Source organism: Pieris rapae, chromosome 1 (assembly GCF_905147795.1).
Source record: "Pieris rapae chromosome 1, ilPieRapa1.1, whole genome shotgun sequence".
NCBI classification, from domain to species: domain Eukaryota; kingdom Metazoa; phylum Arthropoda; class Insecta; order Lepidoptera; family Pieridae; genus Pieris; species Pieris rapae.
The window spans coordinates 1,154,534-1,182,220 of record NC_059509.1 but is presented as its reverse complement, the minus strand read 5'-3'; the positions used below and the strand labels follow the sequence as shown (position 1 = coordinate 1,182,220).

Here is a 27,687-nt window from a genome sequence, read left to right as displayed (position 1 = left end):
GATTAACACTATTGTTGCATTTCACAATTGTCAGATAGCACTATTCGTAAATGTGAAGGTTCTTATTCAGATCTTCAAATAATTTATGTGTTGCATAGCTATTTGGTACTTTATCCATACATTGTGAAACAGACCCTTAAACTTTGTAAGTTAGGTTAGTTAGGCCTATTACTCCCAAACATTAGTTATTTACCAAATAAGAATCACAATCAGTACATATTTGTATTGTCATACAAAATGTAACAATTTATTTTATGGCTTCACTGTTCACAAGTTCTATATTTAATATACCTACCAGTTGTTATCATAGTATTTAACATGTTTTGAATGAAATGTGACTGGTAGATTGGATATAGAATTCAGAATAAGAAAACAGTAGTGTTAAAAGTAGTGTGTCTAAAATTTAATCCTTATTTATGGTACACATTTTATTCTACACAGACATGTAATATTACTGCTTAGTTCGTATTATTTTTACATGTAACAATGTACAAATAATAGCACTTGACAACTAGTTCTAAGGCAGGCAAATGGGCCGCAGTAGAAAAATCACAGCCTGATAGTTGCACAGTAACAATACTCTGCTCATTTCATTCTAGCATCAATGGCCTAGCACAACATAGCCTTCATTGATAACAACCATACCAAAACCAAGAAGATATAACCAACAAAATTATTTAAATAAGTTTGTCTCCATATTGGTGCTCAAGCCATGCAAAAATGAGAAATATTGTAGCAGCCATTTAATTTAATAAGTTTCTATCAAAATTGTCTGAACTATGTCATTGACCTGATCAGATCATTGTTACTTATAATGGAAACATCGCAACTCAAGTGTGAAATAAATTTAACTAGTTTAACTATACAATTATGTCACTTTCGATAAAACATAACAAACAGATCAAACAATATAAATTGGTTATTTACTTTCCATTTTGGGGCATATCATAACTATTTATAGCACTATTGCATTTATAATTTAAGCATCTAGCACTTTTAATGGTACGTTCATAATACCAAATGATGCTCATAATTAACAACACTTAATCACATATCACAATACTTCAGAGCATATCCATATCATCATTACACATCACTTCAAGGTAATCATCATCATCATAGGCTTGTATTGGTCGAGTATCAGGTATTGGTGATGAGGGCCTAATAGGTGATGGTTGCTGCTCATGCTCGGTATGAGTGTCAGTGTCGCTTGAACATTCTCGAGCATCTGTAGCTGGAGATGGTGGTGGATTTGAACCATGTTCAGTTTGTACGGTTGCTTCTCCTCTTGAAAGAAGAGATGGTAGTTCAGAATCTGAAATTTAAAAATAACAGTATTGTATCAATTCACTTAAACTGGTATAAGTTAGTGTTTGTAGACACCAAAATAGGCAAAGCTGTCACACCCTCCTAACTGTAGTTGATATTTGTAAGGCATTGAGGTAAGATTACTCATTATTGGCACTTAATAAAACATACCTGTTAGACTTTGTTTTAATTGTTCCATTACTTTTTGACGACTCTTAGCACGCTTCTTTTTAATTTTTCGTGTCGTTTCTTTACGGTCTTCATTAAATATCTGATTTATCATAGCCTGTGACACATCATCATGTTTCTTCAACAGAAAGAAATAAACACCACCTGGTGTACGTCGACGTGTACCATTCTGAAATGTGAATTAGATTTTTAAAATCTAAATTGATAAATATAAGAGACACATATTTAAATGTATCTCAATATACATACCATTACCAGCATTCCCCCTTCAGACTCAACTTTTTGTGTCTCTTGATAAATTTCAATAGCCTTACTGGCACCAAGCACTTCTACAATTCTAGCTGTAAGGAAGAAAAGGGATTATAGAAATACTCAGCAAATATTTTTCTTACTTTGTTTGTTTGTAATATGTAAGATGTGTATATGATGATGTACATACAGTCCTTTAATTTCACTTGACAATTAGTTTTGGAAGCCAAGATGTCATATAAAATGATAATAGTTTTTGTCATAATATTTTATTCTCCTGATATAGAAACCTGCCATGAATTCAAAATTGAATGTACCAGTGTTTACCCAAGAGTTCCTTTAGAGAAGTTTATATGAAAATGTAGTATAATTCCAAATCTGTATAAAGATTATTGGGCATTACTTACCAACTAAATCTTTCTTTTCTTCACCTAGCTTTTCAGCAATATCTGCTGCAAGGTTAGCAATAGAATCTTCTGATGTGACAACAAGGTCTGGTAAAAATCTTGGCTCTTGTTTCTCCTCTACAGGCTGGTGGCTGTTAACTCTTTTCCCCAATCTTAACTTTACATTCGATCTATCTGAATACTTTCTCTTATTTGTCTGGTTATAATCACTACTTGAAAATACTTTCTTAGAAATATATTTATCATCTAATCTATACTTAATAGTGTAATCATAAGATTCAACACCATATCTGCTTTTCTTTGAAACATCACAAGTGCCCATGTCCTCAGTCAAAAGGTCTTCCTGTAAATTTAAAATATAAAGTAAGAAACTATTGATAAATACTCATAATCTAGTTGAATCATATTAAGGGTGTAAAATTTCATAAAAAAGATATTGCTAATTAAAATCCCAAGAAATAATGACCTGTAGTGTTTGACACCATATATTGTATTTATTGTTGCGGCCAGATTGTTGTTGTTGTGGGCGTCGTGGCCTCACTTTAGTACGCTTTGCACGACGTCTTGGCTCTTCATCTGACTCTGAGCCTGAAGATTCAGCAAGTGAAGCTTCATCACTTTGCTCATCCTGTATTTGCATGTTTATAAGTGATGGCGGGTTAAAAACCTCCGGGCGCTCCAGGGGTATATAAGTCCCCTCTTCTACATCAGAGTCATCCAACTATAACAATGATTTGCAAACATCAATATTAATACTACTAACGCCAGTCTTAGTAAAATCATATAATTATAAACTGTTTCAGAAAGCATTACCTTAATATTTCTAAATTTATAATAATTTAATTACGTAATGGTTTTTAAATTAGAACTAACATATTAATTTTCAGCTCAAGTAATAATAATTAACAAGTTCTCTAACCTCGCCATCTTCCTTTTCATGAGATATTTCTATGTCCAATTCTCCCTCTGTTGTTGACATCATTATACAGAATTTAAATGAATCGTAAAGCACTTGTAACTATAAATATTTTGCACCTGTTAAATCAACAAAGTTTTCTCTTTTATGATTTCTAAGTTTGCGGTTTATAATTTTCACTTTTTACTTTTGCGTACTTCTAGTCAACGGCGATCGGCGGCAACTATTTCGTTGACTTTTGTGAATTGTCACTGTCAACTGTAAGCGATACTTCAGATGATAATTCAATAGGGAAAATAGCTTTTTTGTGATTAGGGACAGAACGAAACTAAATGCTGACAATCTTTATACAGTGGGTTATGCGGATGATATAGCTATTCTAATATCGGGTACCTTTGAAAGCACCTTATGCGACCTCATGAGAAAGGCTTTCAAAGTGATTGAGAGATGGTGCAACAAGCACGAGCTTTCCGTCAACCCCTCAAAAACAGAATTAATACTCTTCACAAACAGAAGAGTTCTTAGACCGTACAGACTTCCAAAACTCTTCAACACAGAACTCATACTAAAGAATGAAATCAAGTACCTAGGTGTGATTCTGGATAGTGAACTGCTCTGGAACAAACACCTAGAACACAAACTAAACAAAGCAACGATCGCCTTCTATCAATGCAAAAAGATGATGGGCGTGAGATGGGGCTTATCTCCGAAGATAACTATATGGCTATACACTGCCATTATCAGGCCAATGCTGGTCTATGGAGCCCTAGTTTGGTGGCCAAGAACAGAGCTTCAAACGGCAATCACGAAACTTGGACGCTTCCAAAGGCTTGCCTTGTCCGCTGCTAGCAGTTGCATGAGAACTACACCAACTGCAGCAATGGAGATAGCCCTAGGATTCGTACCTCTGTACCTACACATACAGCAGGAGGCAGCACTAGCTGCTAAAAGATAAACAGCAAACTAATACTGGAGTGTCATGAAGCACTGGAGGATTTAACACTAACCAATAGGGTTACCTTGCAGTGGATAAAAGAACACAGTGGCTCTCTTGGCAATGATGCTGCCGACGAACTTGCGAGAAGAGGCTCCGGAATGACGCCGGATGGCCCATATCCGCTCCTTCCCTTGCCCTTCTCGCTAGTTCGATCGTGGATTATCCGGAAATCCGTCGAAATCCAGAATGAACGATGGTCGCATAGTGCAGACTGTAGGCAGTCCAAAATGGCTCTGCCAGCAGTGAACCCACAACTGACTAAGCGACTTCTAAACTTAAACAGAACCGATCTCAAAACAATGATAGGGACAATTACCGGCCATTGTCTCCTTAGTAAACATCTATTTGTCCTAGGCGCGACAGACAGCCCCATGTGCAGAGGCTGTTTCAGCGCAGAGGAATCAGTCACCCACGTAGTTCTGGATTGCGAGGCTGTGGCTAAACAACGAACGAAAACCCTCGGAACAGTGAGGTCGCTCCGAGAAGCCTGTGAAGTGCCCAGGAGACTTCTGTGCTTCTGGAAGGAGCTGGGCTGGCTTAAGTAGCCAGGGCTTTACGCAAAACGGACCAATTGCGAGTCTAGTTGCGGAAACTGAGCCCACCTACCTTACCTTAACTTACCTTAGGGACAGAACGATCGATAAATGAATAAAATCTTCAATAAAAAATCTTTATTCACAAATGTAGGACATAACATTGTTCTTATGTACAACATTAACTGTTTACAAAACAATCAAAGTCATTGTGCTCAATGTATATTTTGTAGTTTATTCTGTAAGTCAAAATAAACGTCATAAATTATAAATTTACTTAGTTCCGAAATGTAAGATGCATAATATTCAATAATTGATTTTACCTTAATATTTACCTTAATTTTTTAACAATATATATTCCAGGGCCGCATTTGAGGCCGTAAGTAAACTTTCTGTTCGGCCTTTCGATCGGCAGTCGTTGATAGATTTTAGAGTAACTCAACTACCAGAAGAAAAGCCACCTAACGATGATTTTGATCCAAGGGACCACAGAGAACCCAAAGCTCCTATTAAGTACGTATTTTACTTCCGTAGGCGAACTGCTCGTTACACGCCGTAAAACGGCGCCGTTGATAGTGAAATAATAGTTACTTCGACGCAGAAATTTGTTTGAAATGGGGTAGTACTACGTCAATTCATTATTTTTAAAGAATTTTTTACGCAACAGTACAAGCACAATTAGTACAGAACAAAAGGTGGTGGACAGTGGTATTCGGAAATGATATACATATATAATATTAGCAACCTCAATTTACAAGAATTTTATATCGAAGTATTGAAACGGACCTCAAGCCTCACGTATTCATTATCACTGTTATTCTAATAACTTTATTATTTAGATTGTGTATTGACCAAGTTTTGATTAAATTAATTAAAAAAATATATTTCTACCGAAGGTAAATAAATGCTGTATAGTTTTAGTTTATTAAAATAACATAAGTCAAAAAATGGCTTTGTGGTCAGAGTAGAAATTAATACATACAATACAACAAATAACATTTTATCATTATATCTTATATCTTTAAACGAGCAATTCTTGTATATATATATAATTGGAATCTCGGAATCGGCTCCAACGATTTTCATGAAATTTAGTATACGGGGGGTTTCGGGGGCGATAAATCGACCTAGGAATCATTTCTAGAAAATGTAATTTTCTTCCTGTTTTATCAACTTAAACATAGAATTGCTCGTTTAAAGATGTCAGTCAAATAAAAACTTAAATTTAAATATAATTAATTATCTTTATTTGATAATTATATTCATATTTCATCATTTTATTAGTATGTTATTCGTACTTAAATATAATTTGCAAAAAACACAATAAAAAGAAAAAACTAGGTATCATCAGGTCATCCAGGTATTTTTTATAAAACGAAAATTGCAAAATGGCATCCCAGGCAGGTCATTCAGATTAAGCTGTAATAAAGGGATCTTGCGTGTGTTGTCAACCTTTGAGAAAATACGCGTCTTTCTTAATTCAAATTGCGGAAGCTACAAGAATAAATTAATGAGGTGCTAAAATGTTATATGGATGTCGGCTTGTTACTTGATAATTATTTCCGTAGGCGAAAAAAGGCAACTGAAACTCTGCGCTGCAAATTTATATGCCGGGAATTTTTTATAGAATTAGTTGCTGTAATGTTAGAAAATGTGTAAATGAAAAAGAAAACTATATTCGCAAATGAAAATGTGCTGTGTTTTCAAGACCGTGGATGGCGTATTTCAATCTCATGCGAACATTATGGGGCGCTGGTGTGCTGGGTCTGCCTTTAGCCGTTAGTCAAGCCGGTATCATTCTTGGACCCATAATGACAACTGCGTTGGGCCTTCTTATTATACACATGCATTTGACTTTGGTAAGATTCATTTCTTAATGAACAATTCTTTAAACAAGAATGTATCAAGCCTCTCAGTTACTAGCTGCCTGGGTAACTGAGTTCGATTCCTGATTACAGTTCTTGTTTTATAAAATTAAATTTTATATTTTTTTATAATAGGTTATGATTGTTCCGTAGGTGCATTGTGTATTTTCTATTTTAGCTATGGTGTCTTAATGAAATTAGTCGACAACTGAAGATTCCATACATATCATATAGGTATGGTTTTCGCGTAGCGCTTTTGCATGGACCTACCATTTTGCACAGAATCGGAGAAAGGGGCCCGTAAGTTGTCTAAAACGATTTTATGAAGTGATACAATTATTTTGAATTGTTGAGATTTCAAAAAGGATGCAACGGCAACGGAAAAAGCGACAGTAAAAAGGGACAGAAACATAAATTCATAAGATTTAACGTGGGAGAAACTAAATTATGAGGAGTTATATTTTTCTGTCGGAAGGATCGCTTACTGTGTAGTTTCCGCAATTTAAAAACAACAACAAACCGCGTTTTATAGTTCCATCGGCGCCATCTAGTGGAACTGATTTAAGTCAGTTTCTTGGTAGTATTTATTTAGGATAGCATTTACTCGTTTTATTTAATACTGATTCTTGTAATTAAGTTATTATAAGTATATTTATATTTAAAATAAAAATCCATACTAGTAACATGTGACCAAATTAAAATTCCACTAATGAGGGAAAGTTCACATCCTAGCTTGCTTTTGTTACACATACCGCTAGTTTTTTTCGCTTAATTTTGTATTTTACAATTTTGGAAGAAGTAAATTAATTCCAACTTACCTATCCTAAAAGTCTGATCTATTTTATATTTTTTTTTCCATTAGCTATCTATAATATCAAGTAAATGTATGTATATATATATAATGTATAGATGTACGTCTCTCTCCAAGTATACGTATATATAAATATCCTCTCTCCAGTCTGTAGCGTCGTGATCAGCAAAAAACATCTGGAGAGGACAATCTGTATATACCAGTTTCAGTCCAGCGCCTCTATTATTTTTAGGGCGATCCATGTGGTGGTGAACGCCCTAAATTAATATAAATTATTTAAAAATAGTTGACTCGGAACTTGGCATTCCTGTAACCAAATACTCCTTTGCAGAGAATTTAAAAAAGAGTTTGAATAAAATGTATATTTATTGTTTTCAGAATGATAATATCAATATTTATGCTTTTGAGTCAATTGGGGATTTGCACGGTTTTCGTCATATTTACAACCGATAGTTTAAGGGATGTTAGTATTTTCTTACACATCTAAAACATAAAATGATTAATACATTTAATGAAAACGCCGTTGTTATGTTAATTATTATAGATCATGGATTGGAAAACTTCAAAACCGGCTATATTGTCTCTGTTGATTCCGTATCTATTCCTACAATATTTTATGAAGACATTGTCAATTGTCAGCTATATATCAATGCTTGGTAAGTCGTTTGGCTATGATTAGAAAGTGTATCAAAGGCTGCTAATGTTTTTGTAAGCCTTCTGGCAACGTTGAGCGTAAAAAAAGTAATTTCTATCAATAGACAAGTACGGGATCAGGCTTCTAAGATTTTCCCGCGCGCCACCGCTCTGTGGAATCAGCTAACCACTGAACTATTTCCAAACCAATTCAATTTAGGGTCTTTCAAGAAAGGAGCGTACTAATTCTTAGAAGACTGGCAACGCCTTTGAACGCCTTTGAACGCCTTTGAGTCCATGGGCGTGGTATAAGTTAGATGAGCCTAATGCCTTACCCCCTTTTTATACAATGCATAAAATGCCTGAAGTAAAGAGAACAAATCCAGTAGTTTTTAAAGATATTCATTACAAATATACAAAAATATAAATATTTCTATTTATTTTAATTATTAGCATTGACATTTAAATTATCTTCCAAATTCTTTATAATGTCCCGCATTTTGTATTTGAAAAATGTTTCAGGTAATTACTTGAACATGGCGGGACTGGTACTGATAATATACCACATATTCTTAGCACCTCATGGAGTAATCGTATACGCGTGTACGGATCCTTTAGCTTTATTCTTCGTCATTGGAACTATCTTGTTTAACTTGAGCGCGGTTGCTGTTGTAAGTAATCGTATTTAAAATGTAAGAGCAAAAAGAATGGTACTATATGCACTATACTAAGTGCCGTTCCTTCTACATAAAGAATATACTCCAGTGGCTAAGTCTGAGTAGTTATATATGTGTCGTAGCTAACTAGCTTAATGAGCCATTATTCAACAGCTTAGCCGCTTTACTAAGCAGCGCCGTTTTACAAAGGGCAGAAATTATACATTTTTCTTTCAGATACTATCCATAGACAAGGCTTTAAAGGATCCAAAGGTATTGACGAAACCGTGCGGAATGCTCACAGTGGGCATGTTTATTCCAACCGTTTTTACAACTGTGTTCGGCGTGCTTGGTTACTGGTCCTTTGGCACGATGGAGGAAAATGTCCTAAGATCATTGCCATTCGATGATTAGTATGTAATCTTTAGTACGCTAGTATAGAAACACGCGCACACAGGCACACCTATTTATACTTTAGCTTACAAAAAATATACTATACATTTTCAGTTTAGCAATGGCATCGATTGGCTTATACCTTATTGCTATCGCCTTCGCGTACCCCATACAATGCTATCCGGCAATATCCATGATTGTAGATGTGATCAAAAATTGGCACCCACAAGACCCGCCATCCGATGAGATGTTAAAATGGATTGAGGCTGCAGCCAGACCCGTGTTTGTTATCACTTCATGTGTGTAATTAAATTTGTGTTATTTAATTGAGTATGTCTGAAGGCGCGTGCGAATCTGATCCCTGAGGTCTAGTGCACAAATGGAGCTCCTTTATAATATTATATGCGCATGGTGCAGGAAAACATCATGAGGAAACTGTCCTCTCTTAGACCCTAAAATTCGTCATTTAGTTAGTATTAGTATTTTTAATGTGGTAACTTCTTCTGGGAGGGTAAACCCCTTCGTTACGTAACGCGTTACGGCCAGTCTGTTTAGCTTCCCTTTCTCTCACGCATACGGCAGTGGTAGGCAGGCTCCTCCTCTCTCACTCAAACCCGCAGAGTAGTAGCCGTATTTCGGACAGATGCTTTCCCCTCTCTCTACGCAGTGTTAAGTATGTGTTAGAAAAAATATCACCGTTTTTGAAAGTGATTACAAAATATATGATGGATTAAGCAGTTGATCCTTGGAACATTAAAGACCTCCTAACATAAGGTTAGTTTAATATAATACGAGTTATCAATAACAAGCACGCAGCCAGTCTACCTTGATATATAGGTATAAGAGAAGACACCCTTCGTACGGTTTTCACATTTTTTTTCATGTATGAATCACACAGTGGTATATTTGAGATTCATATAAAAAAATAAGAAATGATTTCATCAGCTGATGTTTCAACCATAATTATTTTTCCCAATCTGCCCCAACAACGGGGCACCTTCGAACAATGTTGGGGTGCCTTCAAACGCTGTGGGGTAGTTCCGTATGTGCGATTTAAACGAAACATATAAATTACTATTATTATTTATATGTGTCGTTTATTTGTCGTTCGTTGTCGTTTATTACATATATTACAAAATTATTTTATTAGCAATGAAATAAAACACAAAAATAAAGATTCTATTTCTTTTCAACAGAAATAAAATATGTTTCTTACAATTAAAAAAAATTACATGTAAATATCAATAAAACTTCCTTCACTCAATATATCTATTTGAAGGTTAGGGCGATCTAAAATCATATTTCTTTAATACGAAAAGTTTAATTCGAAAACAGAGAGTGGGCTTTGTACAACTAAGTACTAGCCAAATTTTCTCCAATTATACAGAAGCACTTTAGCAATGAAGGGTAATATGTACTTCAAACCACTACTACGGAAAAGTCATTAGAGATAGGTGAGAAAGTGAATTTAGTAATTACTTCAATTAAACAAAAACAAATAAAACACAAAACTGAAAATGTTGCGATGAAATGCGGTTCAATATCCCTATGAAGATTGTCAGAATTGCCAAGATTATTGAAAATGAAATTGATAAAAACATCGGCTTTTATATAAATGAAATTTGTTTTTTTAATAAATGGTTATTTTGTTTACTTTATGAGTGGATGCTTCATTATATCCTTTGCATTTTTTAATCAAATAATTTATTCCAATTAGACCACCTAAAATAGCAGTTTTGAACGTGAAATATAATACATATAAAGATAAGAAAGAAGAAGATAAGAAAGTTGCCCCTTCTAAAAGGTTTCGTTTGGAGAAGACTGGGCAAGTAACTACACTCTTTTAAAATAGAATTTACAATGTCACATGTGTGAAGATAATGTACTCCTAGTATAAAACTACTATACTTACAGGTATATGGTTACTTACAGGAATGGGTTTAGGCAGTTATCGGTAAAGTAAAAGGTAAGGCCTTAGAAATCTCGCCCAGGATTCTCTAAATGCTTTACCCGGCACTGTTTTTAACGTATATAATAAATTAATAAATAAGTATTCAGAAGAAGAGCGTTTAGACAACGTGGTCGAAGCTCGGTCCCTGGAAAACAAAGAGTGGAAAACGATAAATTCGCGCACTGATATCATCTCTAATCAAGAATATTTCTTTTCAGTTTTCATATGCTACCTTATTCCCATACAAGGGGCGTTTGTGGCATTTGTCGGCAATTTATGCACCACCATGCTTGCTTTCGTATTTCCAGCTGTGATGGAACTCTGTATTTTGTACCCCAACGATTATGGATACTATAATGTATATTTGATCAAGGATCTTCTTATAGTGCTGTTTGGAATGACTTCGTTTTTAGTAGGAGTACCTTTGTGCGCTTATCTTATTTATGTGCGAGTACTTTCTTTGAAAGCTATCAATAATGTTGAATTTTATTGATCTAAGTTCAATAAAGTATTGAGATTTTGCATTTTTTTATTTAAAAAGCTCTTTCAATTTTTTTAAATTTATACGAGCTAGTGTTGAATGTGCACATACGATAATATATTATATTGGATACGTTCTGCATACCCGGGGTCTGAACCTTCGACCTCAGAGTCGAGTGTCTGCGTTGGACTGTGCGGCCGCATGTCTAGTAGGGATTTTTTTTCAATTGTAGAACAGGCATGCTACGGTAAAATTGTTTCGTGTAACTAATGTGAAACCTTTTTTATAATAACATATAACTTCCTATAATTATAATTCAAGTTGTCCCTATGAACATGGGTTCAAGCAAACCCGGATATGAAAAATCAATGATATATCTAATAATGCAAAATTATGTGTCTATGTAATTTTATTATTTATCTGTAAATTCTTTGAAAACAAAGTTACTTACATGAATGACACGTTTGTGTATTCTGGCGCGACATATAATACACATTTAGGTTTTCTTGATCTCCTATGCAGATATTTTAATTTCATAAAGTGTTTAAAATTATGTTAATTTGATTAAAGATGAATAAATTTATATGGTCATCTTTTGTATTATTCATCACAAATCGACTGGTTGGCAGCTTTTCATCGTAAGTATTTTGTTAGAAATTTATAATACTAGTGACCCGCCCCAGCTTCGCACGGGTGCAATGCTGATGAAAAGCAGGTTTTTATTATGTATTGTTATTTCCGTCGTTGGAAAGCTCCGATAATAAACGCGACATATACCATATAGACATATACCATCACGGACTTTTCTGTAGACCTTTCCAATGTGTACAATACATTCAGTTCAGCCTGCGTTTGCAATGTAAGCGGAAAAAATGTAATTATTTACGACATCACATTAGAAACCTCAAAAATAACAGTACTTCTCCACTATTTAATGGCTGTTATTATGCATATAAACCTTCCTCTTGAATCACTCTATCTAGTAAAAAAACTGCATCAAAATCCGTTGCGTAGTTTCAACGATTTAAGCATACAAAGGGACATAGGGACAGAGAAAGCGACTTTGTTTTATACTATGTATAGTGATTAGCTATTTGGACTCTTATTACAAAATACTTTAGGAACTCATAAGAGCAGATATTTCATATTACGATTAAATTTCTAGAGCGACCTTACCTCTATGGACTTGGGATTGTATCAACGATAAATGCGTCCCAACAAAAGCAACGCTCTCCGGAAGACTCCAGTCTCTAATGACTTGTAATATGCTATGCGCTTCTATGACTCTTTGGCCACAGCCTACTGGACAAGTTAGCTTATCAACATCTGCCGTACCAGTCCGGTCAGACTTATTTCACCTGCAAATATTATCGTTTCCATCAAGGTCCGTTCGGGAACACGTCAAGGGCGCATTTGAGATATTTCAGGGCGTCTTACGAAAAATGGAACACGACATACGTGTTTTTGAGGACTGGCGGACAGTTGCTGTGTATGTAGCTATAAGCGAGAGCGGGCAAGGAGATCCAAGACTGCGACTGGAGACCGACGAAAGTTATCGGTTTTCTCTTAGACCAAGAAACGGCACATCAAGGTCACTCCAAGTTGATATATCAGCTAATTCATTTAATGGAGTGCGTCATGCTTTTGAAACTGTTTCACAGCTTGTTTGGTTTGATCCATACGCTGGATCACTTTTCATGATGGAGGCAGCTAGCGTTGATGATGCCCCACGATTTAAATATCGTGGTCTGATGCTTGACACTGCTAGAAATTACTTTCCTGTTAGTGATCTACTCCTTACAATAGATGGAATGGCTTCCTGCAAACTTAATACATTTCATTGGCATGCTACTGATGCTCAATCCTTTCCTCTTGAGTTGGATAGTTTGCCACAATTAGCGCATTACGGTGCTTATGGTCCAGGAGCCATCTACACCACAGAAGATATACGCACTGTCATTCAGTACGCAAGATTACGTGGCATTCGCGTTTTGCTAGAGGTAGACTTGCCGGCTCACGTAAGTGCAGCATGGATGTGGCAGGGCAGAAAAATTGCTGATAATATTGTGCTTTGCTTGAAAAACAAACCATGGACTGAGTATTGTGACGAACCTCCATGTGGGCAATTAAATCCGCGAAGCGTTTTAGTGTATACAATGATCGAAAAGTTGTATGCGGAAATTATACAATTAACCGGTGTGGATGACGTTTTCCATATGGGTAACGGCGATGTATCACTACGTTGTTGGGCTGAGAAGTTTAATGCGACCGACCCTATGGATCTTTGGCTTGTGTTCACAACTAATGCACTACAACGATTAGAAACTGCAAATGAAAAACTACCAAACTTAATATTGTTCTGGGACTCCAAAATGAGGGATCGTATCAAATCGGATTTAAAACCATACTACCGCAATCTTGGATTACAAGTTAACGATTTAGCGTCGTCCCAGAAGTATCTAAGTGGGCTACGGTTAATTCTATCCCATCAAGATGCTTGGGATTTGAATGACGGCTACAGCAAATGGTATGAAGAAACTGGAAACTCAAATTTCAACTCATGGCAGAGAGTTTACGAACACAGGCCGTGGACTAGAAAAGCAATTAAATCCTTGGAAGGTGGTGAGGCAACGGTGTGGACATCCACTTTGAGTAAAGATGGATTAGATTCCAGAATTTGGCCAAGAGCAGCAGCATTGGCAGAAAGATTGTGGTCAGACCGAGCTGAATCTGCAACTCGACCAGTACACGCAAGACTTGATTTACATAATTTACGATTAAAACAACGTGGTATACAAACAACCCCACTGTGGTCAAACTGGTGTTCTCAGAATCCTTACACATGTTGATAAAAATATTGACAGCCCTACTTGCCCGGAAACGGTAGTGACGAAAACTATTATTTAAAATCACACCGATAAATCTGAAATAAAAATCAGCATCAAATGGATTTTATTAAAAGACAATGTAAAAAAATTGTGTTTTTTACAAAATACATAAAATTATAAAAAATAATTTATTTTTTTAGTATCGGTAAAATTTCTTGCATTGACTAAATTGGATATTCGTTGTGGCAATGAAATAAATTTAACTTTTTTTCCTTTATTACTCATGTTAGTTGGTTAGTTAATGAATTGTTTAATATATTTTACATTTTTTTATTAGTTTGATGCTCACAGACGTCATAATTTTAGCAATAACCAAGCTTAAAACCGAAAATATCTAATCGCCGACCAAATAAATATTTTGGACAGCCCTAATAGAGGAAACGGATATTACGTAATAGTCTAGCAATTGATTGTCTATGAAAATTTTATTAAAAATACTTACAATTCATTTAAAATAATAAGGAGTATTATTTTTGTGACTTAAACTAATTTATTTTAATTCAAACTATTCAATACCGTGTACCACTATACTGACCCTTTCTCGACCCAGTGTGAGTTTAACTTTCCGTTTTCATAGCATTGAACCGATATTAATCACAACATATGAGTTTGTCTATGCTCAAACCAATGTGGCGGACAGTCAGCTAGCGTCAAGTGAAGATCGTCAAGTTATGGCGTTTTGTGAAAGACATTGATATAGTAAATAACAACTTTTATAAGTGTGGTTAATGTCAGTGTATCTATAATAACTTAAAATTAATTATGAGTAGATATTACGATTATGGTAACGCTATATCATGGTAAGTAAACGTAGTTGTTGCCTTTCATTCATGTCGGTTCAAATTTGTAAACGTTTTCATACAATTCCATAATATTATGGTTGTTTACAAATTTATAAAATATGATTTTGAATGTAAATTTCAATAAGCAAATACCTTGAAATACCGAAGACGTTTGCTGCCGGTCAATGTTTACTAAATTTCAAACGTGGTTAGATCTGGAAATTGTATTAAAACTGCCTCAAGATGTACCAATGTGGATATTTAATAAGTTTCAGAACAATAATATTAATATATTTAATACTATATTGAGGTTAATAATTTTAAGGATCACAACTAATTAAAATAAAATATTGTAATAAGGAAGACTTTTGTTTAATACTAAGCAGTTTAACTCTAAAGCAATTTTATCAAATTTACTCAAAACCCTCCGATTATTATCCAAAAGTTTATATAAAATCTTAAACAAGTAATAAAAGTATAGTTATTAAATTAATTAGGTCATCGCATCACTGACTTTGACATGTACTCTCATTTCATTTTTTTTTCCTGAAGAACAAAAGCAAAATTTAAAAAATGCAATCCAATACTTATGATTATATTTTAGTTAGGTAGTATAAACAAGGCACAAGTAATATTAAAACGTAAAATGCATCTGAATAACATTTAACTCTTCATCCTGTAAAATTATTATTTTAAATGTTTTGTTAAGAACTTGCTTTGATGTATTTTTTTTGAGTAATGTAAATGCTGAAATAATAATGCATTTTTCAAAATTAGTTTATTATGTGTCAACCAGTTTGCAACTAAATAACAGTTGTTTGCTGAATTGCTATATTAAAAAATAATTCAAAGCTTTTAGAAAACCCTGTTTTCTTTATTTAATTGATGGAAATATTGTCTTTTAGAGTAATACTTGTTAAAAGTTTATTTTTTAGTATAGTGGTGGTCCTATCCTGTTTCCAAATATAAATATGCATTCATATATCCAGTTATAATTTGTATTTATAGTTAAAATAATTTCTGTACAAATCTGGAAAATTCCTTGGACAAAACATTCAACTTATTTCTCTTACTGATTCGCTCCTATCCCAAAAATATCCTCCTTTTCCGCTAATTAAGGATAACTATATTTTTCTCTCTAGCTTCACAGCTGCAGTGGAATAGTTAACTTTAAAAGTAGAGGACTGCCAATTTATTTTTTCTTTCCTTACGTCTTGGATTATTGAGGTTGATCTAATCAAGCTGTAAGACATGTTTTAACCATTGTAGACTTAATGGGTTATTATTCAATTGCAGATGTTTGAACCTTCCTTAGTCCCAGCTCATTGGTAAGAGAAATAAGGTGTTTTAAAGTCGAAAGTTTCCAGAACTTGTCTGCCTTAAGCTGTATTACAGTGTTGTCTGTCCGATTCCGGACACCTTAATTTCAGTTGACGCGATTTAACTCAGTCGTCAACAATGGTTAAAACAAGGTCTTCAGCGAGAGTAGTCACCACAGCCCAGGGTTCATCAGCTACAAATGGAAACTCATCTGATCTTAGAACGAAAAATAAAGGACATTCTAGGCAAGTTTCATTAATTTGCGATTGTGTCGCAATTCTGTCCCTTTGGTCTGATATTCTGATTGTCTATGGGCTCTAGCTTAGAGGATTTGTGGGCCATGTTTGTAGTAGATTAGAAATATCTACTCTCCTTTTATTTTAAGTGTTGTCAAATTTGCATGTTTGGTGGAGGACAATAAATCTGTATGTGCCATGTGCTATTATTCTGATCAAAGCTGAATGGTCAGTATGTTCGAATTAGCAAATACTTCACAGAGCAAGACATGCACTAGGGTTTTACAGTTTTATTTATAGAAATATCTCTTTCTTATTATTTCAATTTCGGAATCCTAATATTTATTGCAGGAACAACCAAGCAATACAATCTGGTGCAACCGGCACAGGTTCCCAAGGCAAAGATCCACTAGCATCAGGGATGCAGGGCTCCCGCAACATGTATGGCCAGCACCCAGTGGTCAGTGGCTACAGTATAGTCAATAACCCACAGGATTCTAGGACACAGAACCTACCTGTAACGGTTAGTGTATAGTGTCCTGTATTTTTTATATGAAATTCATTAGTTTTATATAGAATTAAGCAGTGTTGGCTTAGTTGCATCAGTTTGCGACTTCTATCCCTGAGGTTGTAGATTCACTCTTTGATTATGTCTACTTGACTTACTCGATAAAACTCTTTGAAGTTTGCCGCTAGTTTGCCGTTTAATGTATTTTGCCGTTAAATGTATAATATCTGTCGCAAAAATATTATTACTACTTAAAAATGAACTAAGTACTTTTAAATGTGGCCCGCGAACTTATACTACTACTTTACCCGCGAACTTTATTACTAAAGTTAGGCGCTCAATATATCAAAGGTTTTTTTTTTTATAGAGCCTCCTGCCCCCTGCAAACGGGCAGGAGGCTCACCTGATGTTTAGTGATACCGCCGCCCATGGACACTCTAGATGCTAGAGGGCTCTCGAGTGCGTTGCCGGCCTTTTAAGAATTTGTACGCTCTTTTGAAGGACCCTAAGTCGAATTGGTTCGGAAATACTTCAGTGGGCAGTTGGTTCCACATAGTGGTGGTGCGCGACAAAAACTGCCTTGCCAAGGTTGCCCATACCTGATATAAATAACAGTTTTGATTGAATTGGATAGGTAGCTCTATTATATGTTAAGGAATGGTTAAATGTTTGTCACGTGGCAGGGTCGCCAGAACCCGATGTACACGGGTAATATGTACCACGGATATGGCGGAGCGGGGGCAGCCACGTTGGCACCGATGCCTTCCCCCTCCCCCACCTCAGTCATGCCGCCGCCCTTCCCCGTACATCCTGATGTTAAGTTTAAAAAGTGAGTATACCTTTTGTTGATTATGGTTGCGCAATAAACGGTTCTGTCATAGAAAATTTGTCTTTGACACCGTAGGTCCTAAACGTATAGTTTATGATAGATTTTTATTTTATTTGAAAGCTGATCTAGCGGTGACAGCTCGGGTATAGATTAAAAGTTGTAATCATCAAATTTAAACTCAAAATAAACAGATATTATGTATCATTAATTTTAAATTTGCTAGCAGTTCGCAAATCAAGGGCGTAGAGCGAGCAAGAGCTGGCAATAAATTCTTCGCCACCATTTTAAATTTTTATTCTTGAGTCATACAAATTGAACTGGAGAAATCATTCCCAAAGATTACGATCATTTAAATAATCGTCAAATTTATAAAAAACTTTGTTGAATAATTTACGTTTAACGAGAGTTTTAAATTTATTCCGTAATAGATCTCTTATTTCGCTTTAGTACATTTTCCATATAAGGAGTGGTTTATCTTCTGGAGCCTGGCTAGTCGAAGGCTTAAATTTGTTCTGTTTCGATTATTGTACTGATATTGTACATACAACAAAGCTTAAAGATTATACTGACGAGATAGTGTCATAATATTTAATTCAATTTAAACACTGATTTAGACGTTTTCTCTTATACAAAGTTTGTTTAAATATATTCTGTAATTTACAAAAGAGTATTTTGTGGTAGGTTACCATTCTATGATGTGTTAGCGGAACTTATGAAGCCGTCAACAATGATGCCGATACAACCAGGCCGAATGCAAGAAGGCAGTTTTATATTCCACCTCACACCGCAACAAGCAACAGAAATCGCCACAGGAAAGGATATAGTTGGAACAAGCAATAAACTTGATTATGTCATACAAGTGAGTATACATTTAATATATGACAGTGTTTGCAGACTTGTGCAACGCCATCTGTTATGTCTAAATGTGAAAACCAACACGTGTTAGTTTTTTTTTTAATTTACATTGTATGTAAAAAAATTAAATTATAAAATAGTGAAATTTATTTTATTTTTATTTAACCACTTAAAGTTTACTGTTAGGTATCTGTTTTCTTAACGTCGGTTAAGTATTTGTCCATAAAACTGAACATTTTTTAGACGTTAAAAGCCTATTTGCTTATAAGAAACCAGACCTTTGTAACGCCACTGGCTACTTTTGGTTAAATATATGAAATATCATTTTTCAGGCACAATTAAGGTTTTGCCTGTTAGAGACATCGTGCGAACAAGAAGACTACTTTCCACCTAGTGTTAATGTTAAAGTAAACAATAAAATGTGTCCACTGCCAGTGAGTATATTTCACTTTACTTTATATTTATTTTAATGTATATATTATATAAATGTCGTCTTAATAACTAAGTATATAGTAAATGTTTTTACAAAATGCAAAAGCATGGATGAAGGTTTTGGGCGCTTAAAAAAGTCATAAAAAAACGAACATGAATGCTCTTCAATACCTGTATAGACCTATGGACCTCAAAGTTGGACGATGAACTTGGAAATACAAGACCAATATAGGCATTGCAGAAAACCTGACAAATGAAATGAATGAAAACTTTCAGTACAGCAGAGTTGTTGAATAACAGAACTCATGCTGATCTTCAAATAATTCTTTTGCTGTACCACTATGTTGCTGTTCTCAAAAATACTAGTTTATATTATTACTTCAAGTCACGAAGATAAAAAAATTGATAACAATTTTTGTTGTATACGTACGTTACGCTACTTTTAACCATACAAAACTCTCAGTTCCCATATGAAATGAAACGCCCAAGATATACCCCTCTAAACCGCAAAAAATCACTTCACTTAAATAATAATGAAATAAGATAATTAAACGTTTTACTCCATCGTTTTTGTGTTAAATTAAAATGAGTGTGTGTACTTATGTACACTCGTTAGAAGTTTTACTTCTTTGGCGTATGGAAATAACTAAAATGCAGTAGTGATTAACGATAAATATTAATATTAATCAAAAATATTTTATTTAAATAAATAAATAGTAAATCCTTTCACAGAATAATATTTATTTACCTGTTACGAAACACGTGTTCCAAATCTAAAAATACTAGAATATACAACTTGAACATAGTTATCGATTTCCATGCCACCTAGACCTAACTTTACGATGTCGAATTTAGGTGTTGGTATGTGCGCGCATCGTAAAAATTCACTCTCATCATTTTTTTCCATCGCGCCAAAAGAAGTATAACTTCAAAATGCAAATTTCTTTCATACTTGTATATTGTAGTTCGTTTTGGAACTCCTTCGTTTAAGTTTTGAAGTCATGAATTGTTTCAATGACAAGAATTTTTTTCCAGAATCCAATACCAACAAACAAACCAACTCCAGAGCCAAAGAGACCTCCACGGCCAGTCAATATCTCATCCCTAGTGAAACTGTCTCCGACTGTGGCGAACACCATCCAGGTGACATGGGCGGCAGACTTCACAAGGGCATACGTGTTAAGTGTTTTCATGGTGAAAAAGCTGACCTCTGCCGAGTTACTCATGAGGCTGAAGAATAAAGGCACCAAGAACGCTGATTATACTAGATCGCTTAGTAAGTTATTTTTAATATTTGTGTAGATTCAGTAGGTCTGAGACTGTTTTATATCCCTAACTGGTGAAGTCCAAATAGTGGAAGACAGAACCCCAAGGTCCATACTGAACTCAGAACCTGGTGGCAGTCCTTTCTTTTTTGACGTCTCTGTTTCTCTACTACTCCACTGTTTCTCTAGTGCCTGACACACGTCGTCGAATTTTTGAGTCTAAGACATGTCGGTTTCCTCACATGCGCACATAGAAAGACAATCCATTGGTGCACGAGCAGGGATCGAACTCCCGACCTCGGACAAGAGAGTCGCAAGCTGAAGCCACTTGGCCAACTCTGCTCTGCATTTAAAATACTTAAGGAGGGGGGGTAAGCACTAAAGGGGGGAGGAGGTACCTTCTTATTTTATGATTACGTTTATCTTGCACATTGTCTATGCTTGAAATTTGTATTTTCGAGGATTTCTACAAAAAAAAAAATACGTTTATGTACTACTTTTTAACTTTGCTTACTTTTGCAAGATGCGGGGGGGGGGGGGCTGGGGGGAAATTGCTTACGTAATACTTGAATGATAATGTTTTATGGTAAAACTTTAGATATTTTATTTATATAATTACTACTTAACAGTTAAAGAAAAGCTCGCGGAAGACTACGACAACGAAATTGCGACGACGTCACTCCGCGTGTCCCTGATGTGTCCGCTGGGCAAGATGCGGATGTCTTGTCCGTGTCGACCCGCGAATTGTCCGCACTTGCAGTGCTTCGACGCGTCTTTGTTCCTGCAAATGAATGAGAGGAAACCCACTTGGCTCTGTCCGGTCTGCGATAGGCCGGCGCCCTATGATTCGCTGGTTGTTGACGGGTGAGTTTTCAATTTAGATAGTAGTTGAATTGGATTAAGTATGAACTTTATTTATACACAGATAACATTTATAACTAAGAAAACACACAGAAACATACAAAATAACAATAATCATAGACAAAGAAAAAATATTAAAAAAAAGGAATGAGAGAACATTTTTTGGGTCTAAGGTTTTTGATTCAAGAACTATAAAAAATTATAATTTGTAATAGTTCTATAGTCAAAAATATAATCAGAGATTTTTAAGTATCTTGATCTCCGTTTCATTACAAACATAATTTTTGCTAGATAATTTTTTTTGTACACATACGATGTTTTTTTTTATAAACGCTTTTGGTCCAAATTAAAAGAACACTGCAAATGGCAGGTACTTCCAAGAGGTCCTGACCTCTCCCCGCTTAGCGACTGACTGCAATGAGATCCAACTTCTGGCAGACGGGAGCTGGTCGGCGCATTCCCCTCCTCCGCGAGTGCAGCAGGTGGCTCCTGTCGCGGAGCCTGTCACTCTCATACCGGACGAGTTGGGTGAGGTTTAATAATATTAAAGATTTAATATTTTATTATTATTATTTTTTTATTTTTTGGCTTTAATTTGTGCCAACTGGGCACAAGGTACTTCGCCAGTGTCGTGTAGAAGGAGAAGGCACGAAGGAGATTGATCGGTAAAATTTTAGGAGGAGATTGATAGGTAATTATGAACCTAAAAAAAATAGTTGGAATTCAATTGCTAGTTTAAAGACAGCAAAGACAACACAAACATGAGTAAAAACATGATTAAATACTATTTACTACTTATGAATAATTTATATATATATATACATTACAATTTAATTTTATTACTTGCTATATATTTACATAAAAATCTGCAATATGGATTAAACACAAACATTTACAAACATTTAACTCTTAAAGGACGGGGGACTTTAGGGGGAAGAACGTCATAGAGAGGATAGGTTAGTTTAGGACAGTTGAATAGTATGTGATATACAGTGCCTACATCTAAGCCAGAAAGGATTTAATATTAAATCTGCTTTCAAGAACTGTCAAATCACTTTTGCTATTTGATTATTGACTTTTTGACAGTTAAAGCGGAGACTTTTTTTTATAGAACAGGGGGCAAACGGGCAGGAGGCTCACCTGATGTTAAGTGATACCGTCATTTAAATATATTTGTTTGTTACAATCTTATACTGATGATATAAGATATGTGACATACAAATATATTAATACGGTGGCCTAGTGGTAGATTCGATCCCCGGCTTTGTATCAAAGGACTTTCTGTTTGTCTGTTTTTTTACATTTAATACGGCTTGGGAGCTTAAACAGAGAAGGAAAACATCGTGAGAAAATCACATGTGTCAGGCACAAGAGGCTGATCATGAAACACATACAGAAAAATTTAATTTAATTTCTATTTGCGCTGATTAATATTTGCTATGGAGAAAAAATAAATAAAATGATTGTGTAAATAAATACTACAAAAAATTATAAGGTATTATTTGAGTCAAATATTTATTTTATAGAAGTCATACCAATTGAAGGCAACAATGCAGCAAAGAAAGCGGCTGTAGGAGAAAATCGTACTCCTAAGCCGAATGAAGTCCTGGTAGATCTCACCTCCGACTCTGAAGATGAACTGCCTTTGAAAAGAAAGGTTCCAGCACCAAAGTTCACTCCTCCTATAGCTGATCAGACTCCGAAAGAAGAAAACTATAATACTAATAATGGTAATTTTTTAATTTCTTTTTTTTTATATTTTATTTAACTAACGATACTTTAATTAAAATAAAATATTATTGATTAATTTTCTGTTATATTAAAATACTCTGATTACAGGTCCTGATGCAGTATCATCAAGCGGGTACCGATCCCCGAGTAACAGTGGGGGCGTCATCTCGCTAGATAGCCCTTCGCCCCCCGCAGCGGAATCTCCGCAGCCTCGCGCCACCGATGCTAGGAGTGTCTCACCGGAACATTGTAAGTCGTTTTTGGCAGGAGACTCATTTGATATTTTTGTTTAAATACATAAATTGTTAAAATTTACTAATTTGATTCAATGTATTAAATAATTTTAGTTTATAAAACATATATTTGGTGTACATGTCACACTTTGTCATTGTCAATGTATGAATGGCGGCAGATGCGCAAAATGGCCGCTGCCACAGATAAGTAAAATCACAAAGTGCCATAGACATAAATGTGCGGCTACGAAGTTATTGGTGATATTACGTGGAAATTTTATTTATTAAAAATTATTAAAATTAATACTTAATGTATAAAAATCAATAGGTACCGAGGATCAATTAAAAAAGGTGCAAAAACGGAAAAAATGTCCTTTTTGAGATTTTCCTCAGATCGCTTCAAACTCAAATTCATACTCAAAATAACTGTTTTGATATGGTAACCAAGTACACTTATGACCGTCAACAGAAAAGATGTTAAATTAATACTAAATTTACATTTACTACCAGTTCGCAAGTCAAAGGCGTAGAGCGGGCAAGAAACTCCGCCACTTTAATCGCCTAGATTTGAGTCAGACAAATTGTTTTAACTGGAGCAAAACAATCCCAAGGACTAGGTTCATTTATTAGTCAAACTTATTATTACTTATTACTTAAGTTTGGTTGATGAAGCTATGCTGGTTTGAATTGAAAAATTCTCCAGCACAAACGTCCAATTATTTAGTTTATACAGCATACGTTTACGGCCAAATAACCCAGGTGTAACAGCAGAGCTAATAAAATAAATATTAATTATATAAAAATTATTTTAGGCACGAGTAATACTGAACGCGAGCAGAATGTATCGTCGCCGTCCCATTGGGCGCCTTACGCAGACGCAGAACAAAATGACAATTATAGAAGGTATCTTACGTATAATTTATTTTTATATACTATATACTCTGATTTTTCATTATGTAAAATTCTCACATGTCAGAAGTGTTGCTACTAAAAAAGTTCTCCTCTGAAAAGGGATAAATTTGACTCATTTGAGGGCAAGAAAAAGTTATATTTTACTTACAAGGTAAATCTAAAATTTAATTACTCAAATGACCTTATACAAAATTAACAAATGTCTCAATATCACGAACAATATATCGAATTAACTTAAATTCCTTTTTTTTAATTTTAATATAATAGTTATAACTTTATGCAGTTTCAAGTAAAAGGTAGGGATTGTCTACTAATTCTAGGTTTCGTAAACATTAAAGAATATTTCCCTGTGTGTATTTTACTGTTTCTTACGAAAAGGGATGTCATTATAAATCGCCGTAAAACCACATTCAATGTGAAGCACTGCACTTTATAAAATTGATATATTCACTAACAAATAACATATTTAATTTGAAGAATCTGGTTGGCCAAAACTGTTTGTCATTCCTAACATGTTAAAAAATTATAGCTGTCATAATTCTATGGAATTAAAAATCAGAGTAAAGTTTTCAATTAACATAATGTGTATATAAAAATCCTCTTACAGTATATATATAATTGTGTGCCTTTTCCCCAAATCAGCAAAATTTTCCAAATTTTTATTCTGCAAAAACAGGAGGATAGAGTATAGGAGGTTCAGTTCTTTCTAATTCTTCGCGATTTTAACTGATTAAACAGTAGATTCTTTATTCGGAGCTGGATTTATTTGGTAGGGGGCTGATCGGTTTTAAAGAAATTATTGTTAAGTGCAAATTTTGCTGGTAATTTTTATTTTATCTTGTATTGTATTTTTTTATATGTTGTGTAACACACCTTCATTCTCTTACATTTTCTATATGATAGATATAAATGTTATCCTGTTTCTGAATATTGAAAGAGATAAGGACAAAACATTCAATATCAGTGTCAGGTAGATGTTATGTATGGCACTTTTAATAAACAATTAAAATTGGAAATGGCTAATATTTAAGAATGATGATATATTTTGGTATTATGTTTCGGAGAATATATATGTTTGTCTAGATGCAGATTATTTATATATTTTGACTAGAAGAACATTCCTAAGTTTCATCAAAATCGGTTTCTAAGTATGCACAATTATATTTTTCTAATTAAAAAAAATATGTTTTTACAGATACTGACTCAGAGAGAAGAGTGGCCAATTATCATCCGGTCATTCTTCTGAGGACGAAACTTACGCTGAGGTGTCACTCATACAATCCTAGTACACTGAAAGATGAAAGATACGCGAATTAAGTCTTAAAATATTCCAAACTCTGCTATTTTGCATTAAAAACCCTATTTTGACTGATGCTAATTATAAGTGGCTTATAAATATGCTTACTTATAAACGGTAATCTCACTGATTTAGTTGCGTGACTTAAAACTCATTTTAACCCTTTCAAAACTGGCGTGCACAATTGTAGACATAAGATTTAATTAAAAAAATAAATATTAAACTCTTAAGCTTTCCGGTTGAAAACTGTTGTATTCATTTGTTCACTTATAAACTACACAATTTAGTACTAGTAACCCCATCTGTTACCATATTCTAGCGCTTTTTGACAAGTTGCGACCAGTGCCCGTTCGTGATTTGAACTATACAGGTAAGCTATATATTTTATTTTTTTTAAATAAAAATTAGTGCAAGAAATCATCTGGAAAAATTATAAATGGATATCTAGTATTATTAGGGTCATGTGTAACGTAATGTTTGTGTATTTTTTATCACCTTATATTAGTAATCTCGATTTTTATATTTGTGCTCAATTGTTCCCATCAGGACTCAACTGAGTTTTTCTCATTGTTAACGGTTTCTTACGAAAATATGTTTTGTTTTTATTTTTAACGTCTTTCTAATCATATAAATAAGAACAATGTATAAAATTAATTATGATATTGTTTAGGTATATTTTCAGATTCAAAAACACCAATATGTTTTCACCGGAGGCGTTACAAGCATTAGAAGAAGGAGATTTTTCTGACTTGTTGTTATCATCTGATGACGAAGATTATTCTTATGGAGATTCAATTTGTACAGCACCTTTAGCTGCTAGAGTTGGAGCAGATGTCATTCACCAAAACCAAAGGGAGTTATTTCCACCTGAATCTGATGACGATGAAGGACCTAGCCAATTTTATAAGATTACATTTAGCCACAGGAATATTTAGTTACCCTTGTTTGATAATGTACTGGGAGACAAACATTAGCATTCCCTCACAGCTAATATGACAAGGGACCGTTTTTTTGAATTACGAAATAATTTACATCTTGTTTACAACACGAAAATTCCGGCTGATTGCAAAGATGTACTTCATAAAGTGAGATCCATTTATGATGCTGTTCGGAATCGATGCTTAGAGTTACCACTTGAACGAGAACTTTGTGTTGATGAAAAGATGGTTCCTTTCACCGGAAAACATGTAGCCAAACAATATATAAAAGGAAAACCATGTCCATGGGGTCTCAAAATCTTTTTTTTATGTGGTACACATGGCCAAGCTTATGATTTCATTCTTTACCAGACCTCCTCTCCAGAACTTGACAGTAATATTGCAAAAAATATTGGCTATGGTGCTTCGATAGTTGTACATCTCGCAAAGAGAATCGGAGAGAGCCAGGGTCATGAGCTTTACTTTGATAATTATTTTTCATCATACCATTTACTACAAATCCTATTAGGCACACCAAACGACTTATTAGGCACACCAAAAAAGCAACGACTTACTTTGCTTTACTTTCGGCGTCGTTTGGCTGACAGTTTGGTGCTACAAGATAAATTTTCTATCGCCAAAAGAGATCGACCATCTAGCAGTAGTTCAACGATGCAAATTATACCAAGAAGGCCAGGAGAGATTCGCCCTACAGATGAAATTACTGGTGACAGTGTTGGGCATTTCCCTACACATGACGATGGAACTGGGACTAGGTGTAAAATGGTGGGATGCAAAGGAAAATCCCGTGTCAAATGCATAAAGTGTAAAGTACATGTATGCCTAACTAAAGACAAGAATTACTTCTTGGCCTTCCACACTAGATAAAAATATTTTTTTCCTAATTATTGTTCATGTGCCAATGACTAATTATGCCAAAAAAATAATAAATGTTTATTTTTATTTTATAGAAAGAATTAAACTATTTTAATTCATTTATAATTTGTAATAAAAATGTTTCCAAATTAATATTATTTAATTTCAGAACAACTTCGCATACCTTATTCTTATTACTATGTAGGACGAGAGTCCACAATTGTGCACATTAAGAAAAAATTGATTTTCCCGTAAAGTTTAAGGCTAATATTTTTTTATTTATTTTTTTAATAGTGTCCTGATTATACTTTAGACACATGGAATTTACCAAATCCATCAGATGAAAAAAAATAATT

General features: G+C 34.5%; 4 protein-coding genes across 6 annotated transcripts; 3 read left to right on the top strand and 1 right to left on the bottom strand.

The window, feature by feature from the left end:
- Nucleotides 1–292: 292 nt before the first annotated feature.
- On the bottom strand, nucleotides 293–3,311 carry LOC110994459 (phosphorylated adapter RNA export protein). The gene is made up of 6 exons (XM_022261092.2): nucleotides 3,073–3,311; nucleotides 2,620–2,874; nucleotides 2,154–2,496; nucleotides 1,747–1,838; nucleotides 1,480–1,666; nucleotides 293–1,315 (listed from the first exon to the last, which is right to left on the bottom strand). The coding sequence occupies exons 1-6, from the start codon at nucleotides 3,133–3,135 to the stop codon at nucleotides 1,065–1,067; spliced, it is 1,191 nt and encodes a 396-aa protein (XP_022116784.1). The 5' UTR covers nucleotides 3,136–3,311; the 3' UTR covers nucleotides 293–1,064.
- Nucleotides 3,312–4,968: 1,657 nt separating this feature from the next.
- On the top strand, nucleotides 4,969–11,374 carry LOC110994456 (proton-coupled amino acid transporter-like protein CG1139). The gene is made up of 8 exons (XM_045634246.1): nucleotides 4,969–5,112; nucleotides 6,308–6,458; nucleotides 6,643–6,764; nucleotides 7,654–7,738; nucleotides 7,820–7,931; nucleotides 8,431–8,579; nucleotides 8,802–8,977; nucleotides 11,127–11,374. The coding sequence occupies exons 2-8, from the start codon at nucleotides 6,315–6,317 to the stop codon at nucleotides 11,263–11,265; spliced, it is 927 nt and encodes a 308-aa protein (XP_045490202.1). The 5' UTR covers nucleotides 4,969–5,112; nucleotides 6,308–6,314; the 3' UTR covers nucleotides 11,266–11,374.
- Nucleotides 11,375–12,552: 1,178 nt separating this feature from the next.
- LOC123689602 (probable beta-hexosaminidase fdl) lies at nucleotides 12,553–14,305 on the top strand (the record flags this gene model as incomplete). Its single annotated transcript, XM_045630562.1, has 1 exon — nucleotides 12,553–14,305. A coding segment is annotated over one exon (1,686 nt), but the record flags the coding sequence as incomplete, so codon positions are not given.
- A 424-nt stretch (nucleotides 14,306–14,729) lies between these two features.
- Nucleotides 14,730–25,694, top strand: LOC110994453 (E3 SUMO-protein ligase PIAS3). Of its 3 annotated transcripts, none has more exons than XM_022261079.2 (13): nucleotides 14,730–15,077; nucleotides 16,490–16,624; nucleotides 16,967–17,138; nucleotides 17,816–17,952; nucleotides 18,634–18,811; nucleotides 19,140–19,241; nucleotides 20,275–20,515; nucleotides 21,134–21,368; nucleotides 21,736–21,893; nucleotides 22,892–23,095; nucleotides 23,205–23,345; nucleotides 24,142–24,232; nucleotides 25,437–25,694. In XM_022261079.2, the coding sequence occupies exons 2-13, from the start codon at nucleotides 16,518–16,520 to the stop codon at nucleotides 25,441–25,443; spliced, it is 1,773 nt and encodes a 590-aa protein (XP_022116771.1). In that variant the 5' UTR covers nucleotides 14,730–15,077; nucleotides 16,490–16,517; the 3' UTR covers nucleotides 25,444–25,694. The 3 variants fall into 3 exon arrangements, with proteins under 3 accessions (XP_022116771.1, XP_022116768.1, XP_022116772.1); XM_022261076.2 differs by having other exon boundaries at nucleotides 17,807–17,952; XM_022261080.2 differs by lacking the exon at nucleotides 16,490–16,624 and having other exon boundaries at nucleotides 17,807–17,952.
- The last annotated feature ends 1,993 nt before the right edge of the window (nucleotides 25,695–27,687 follow it).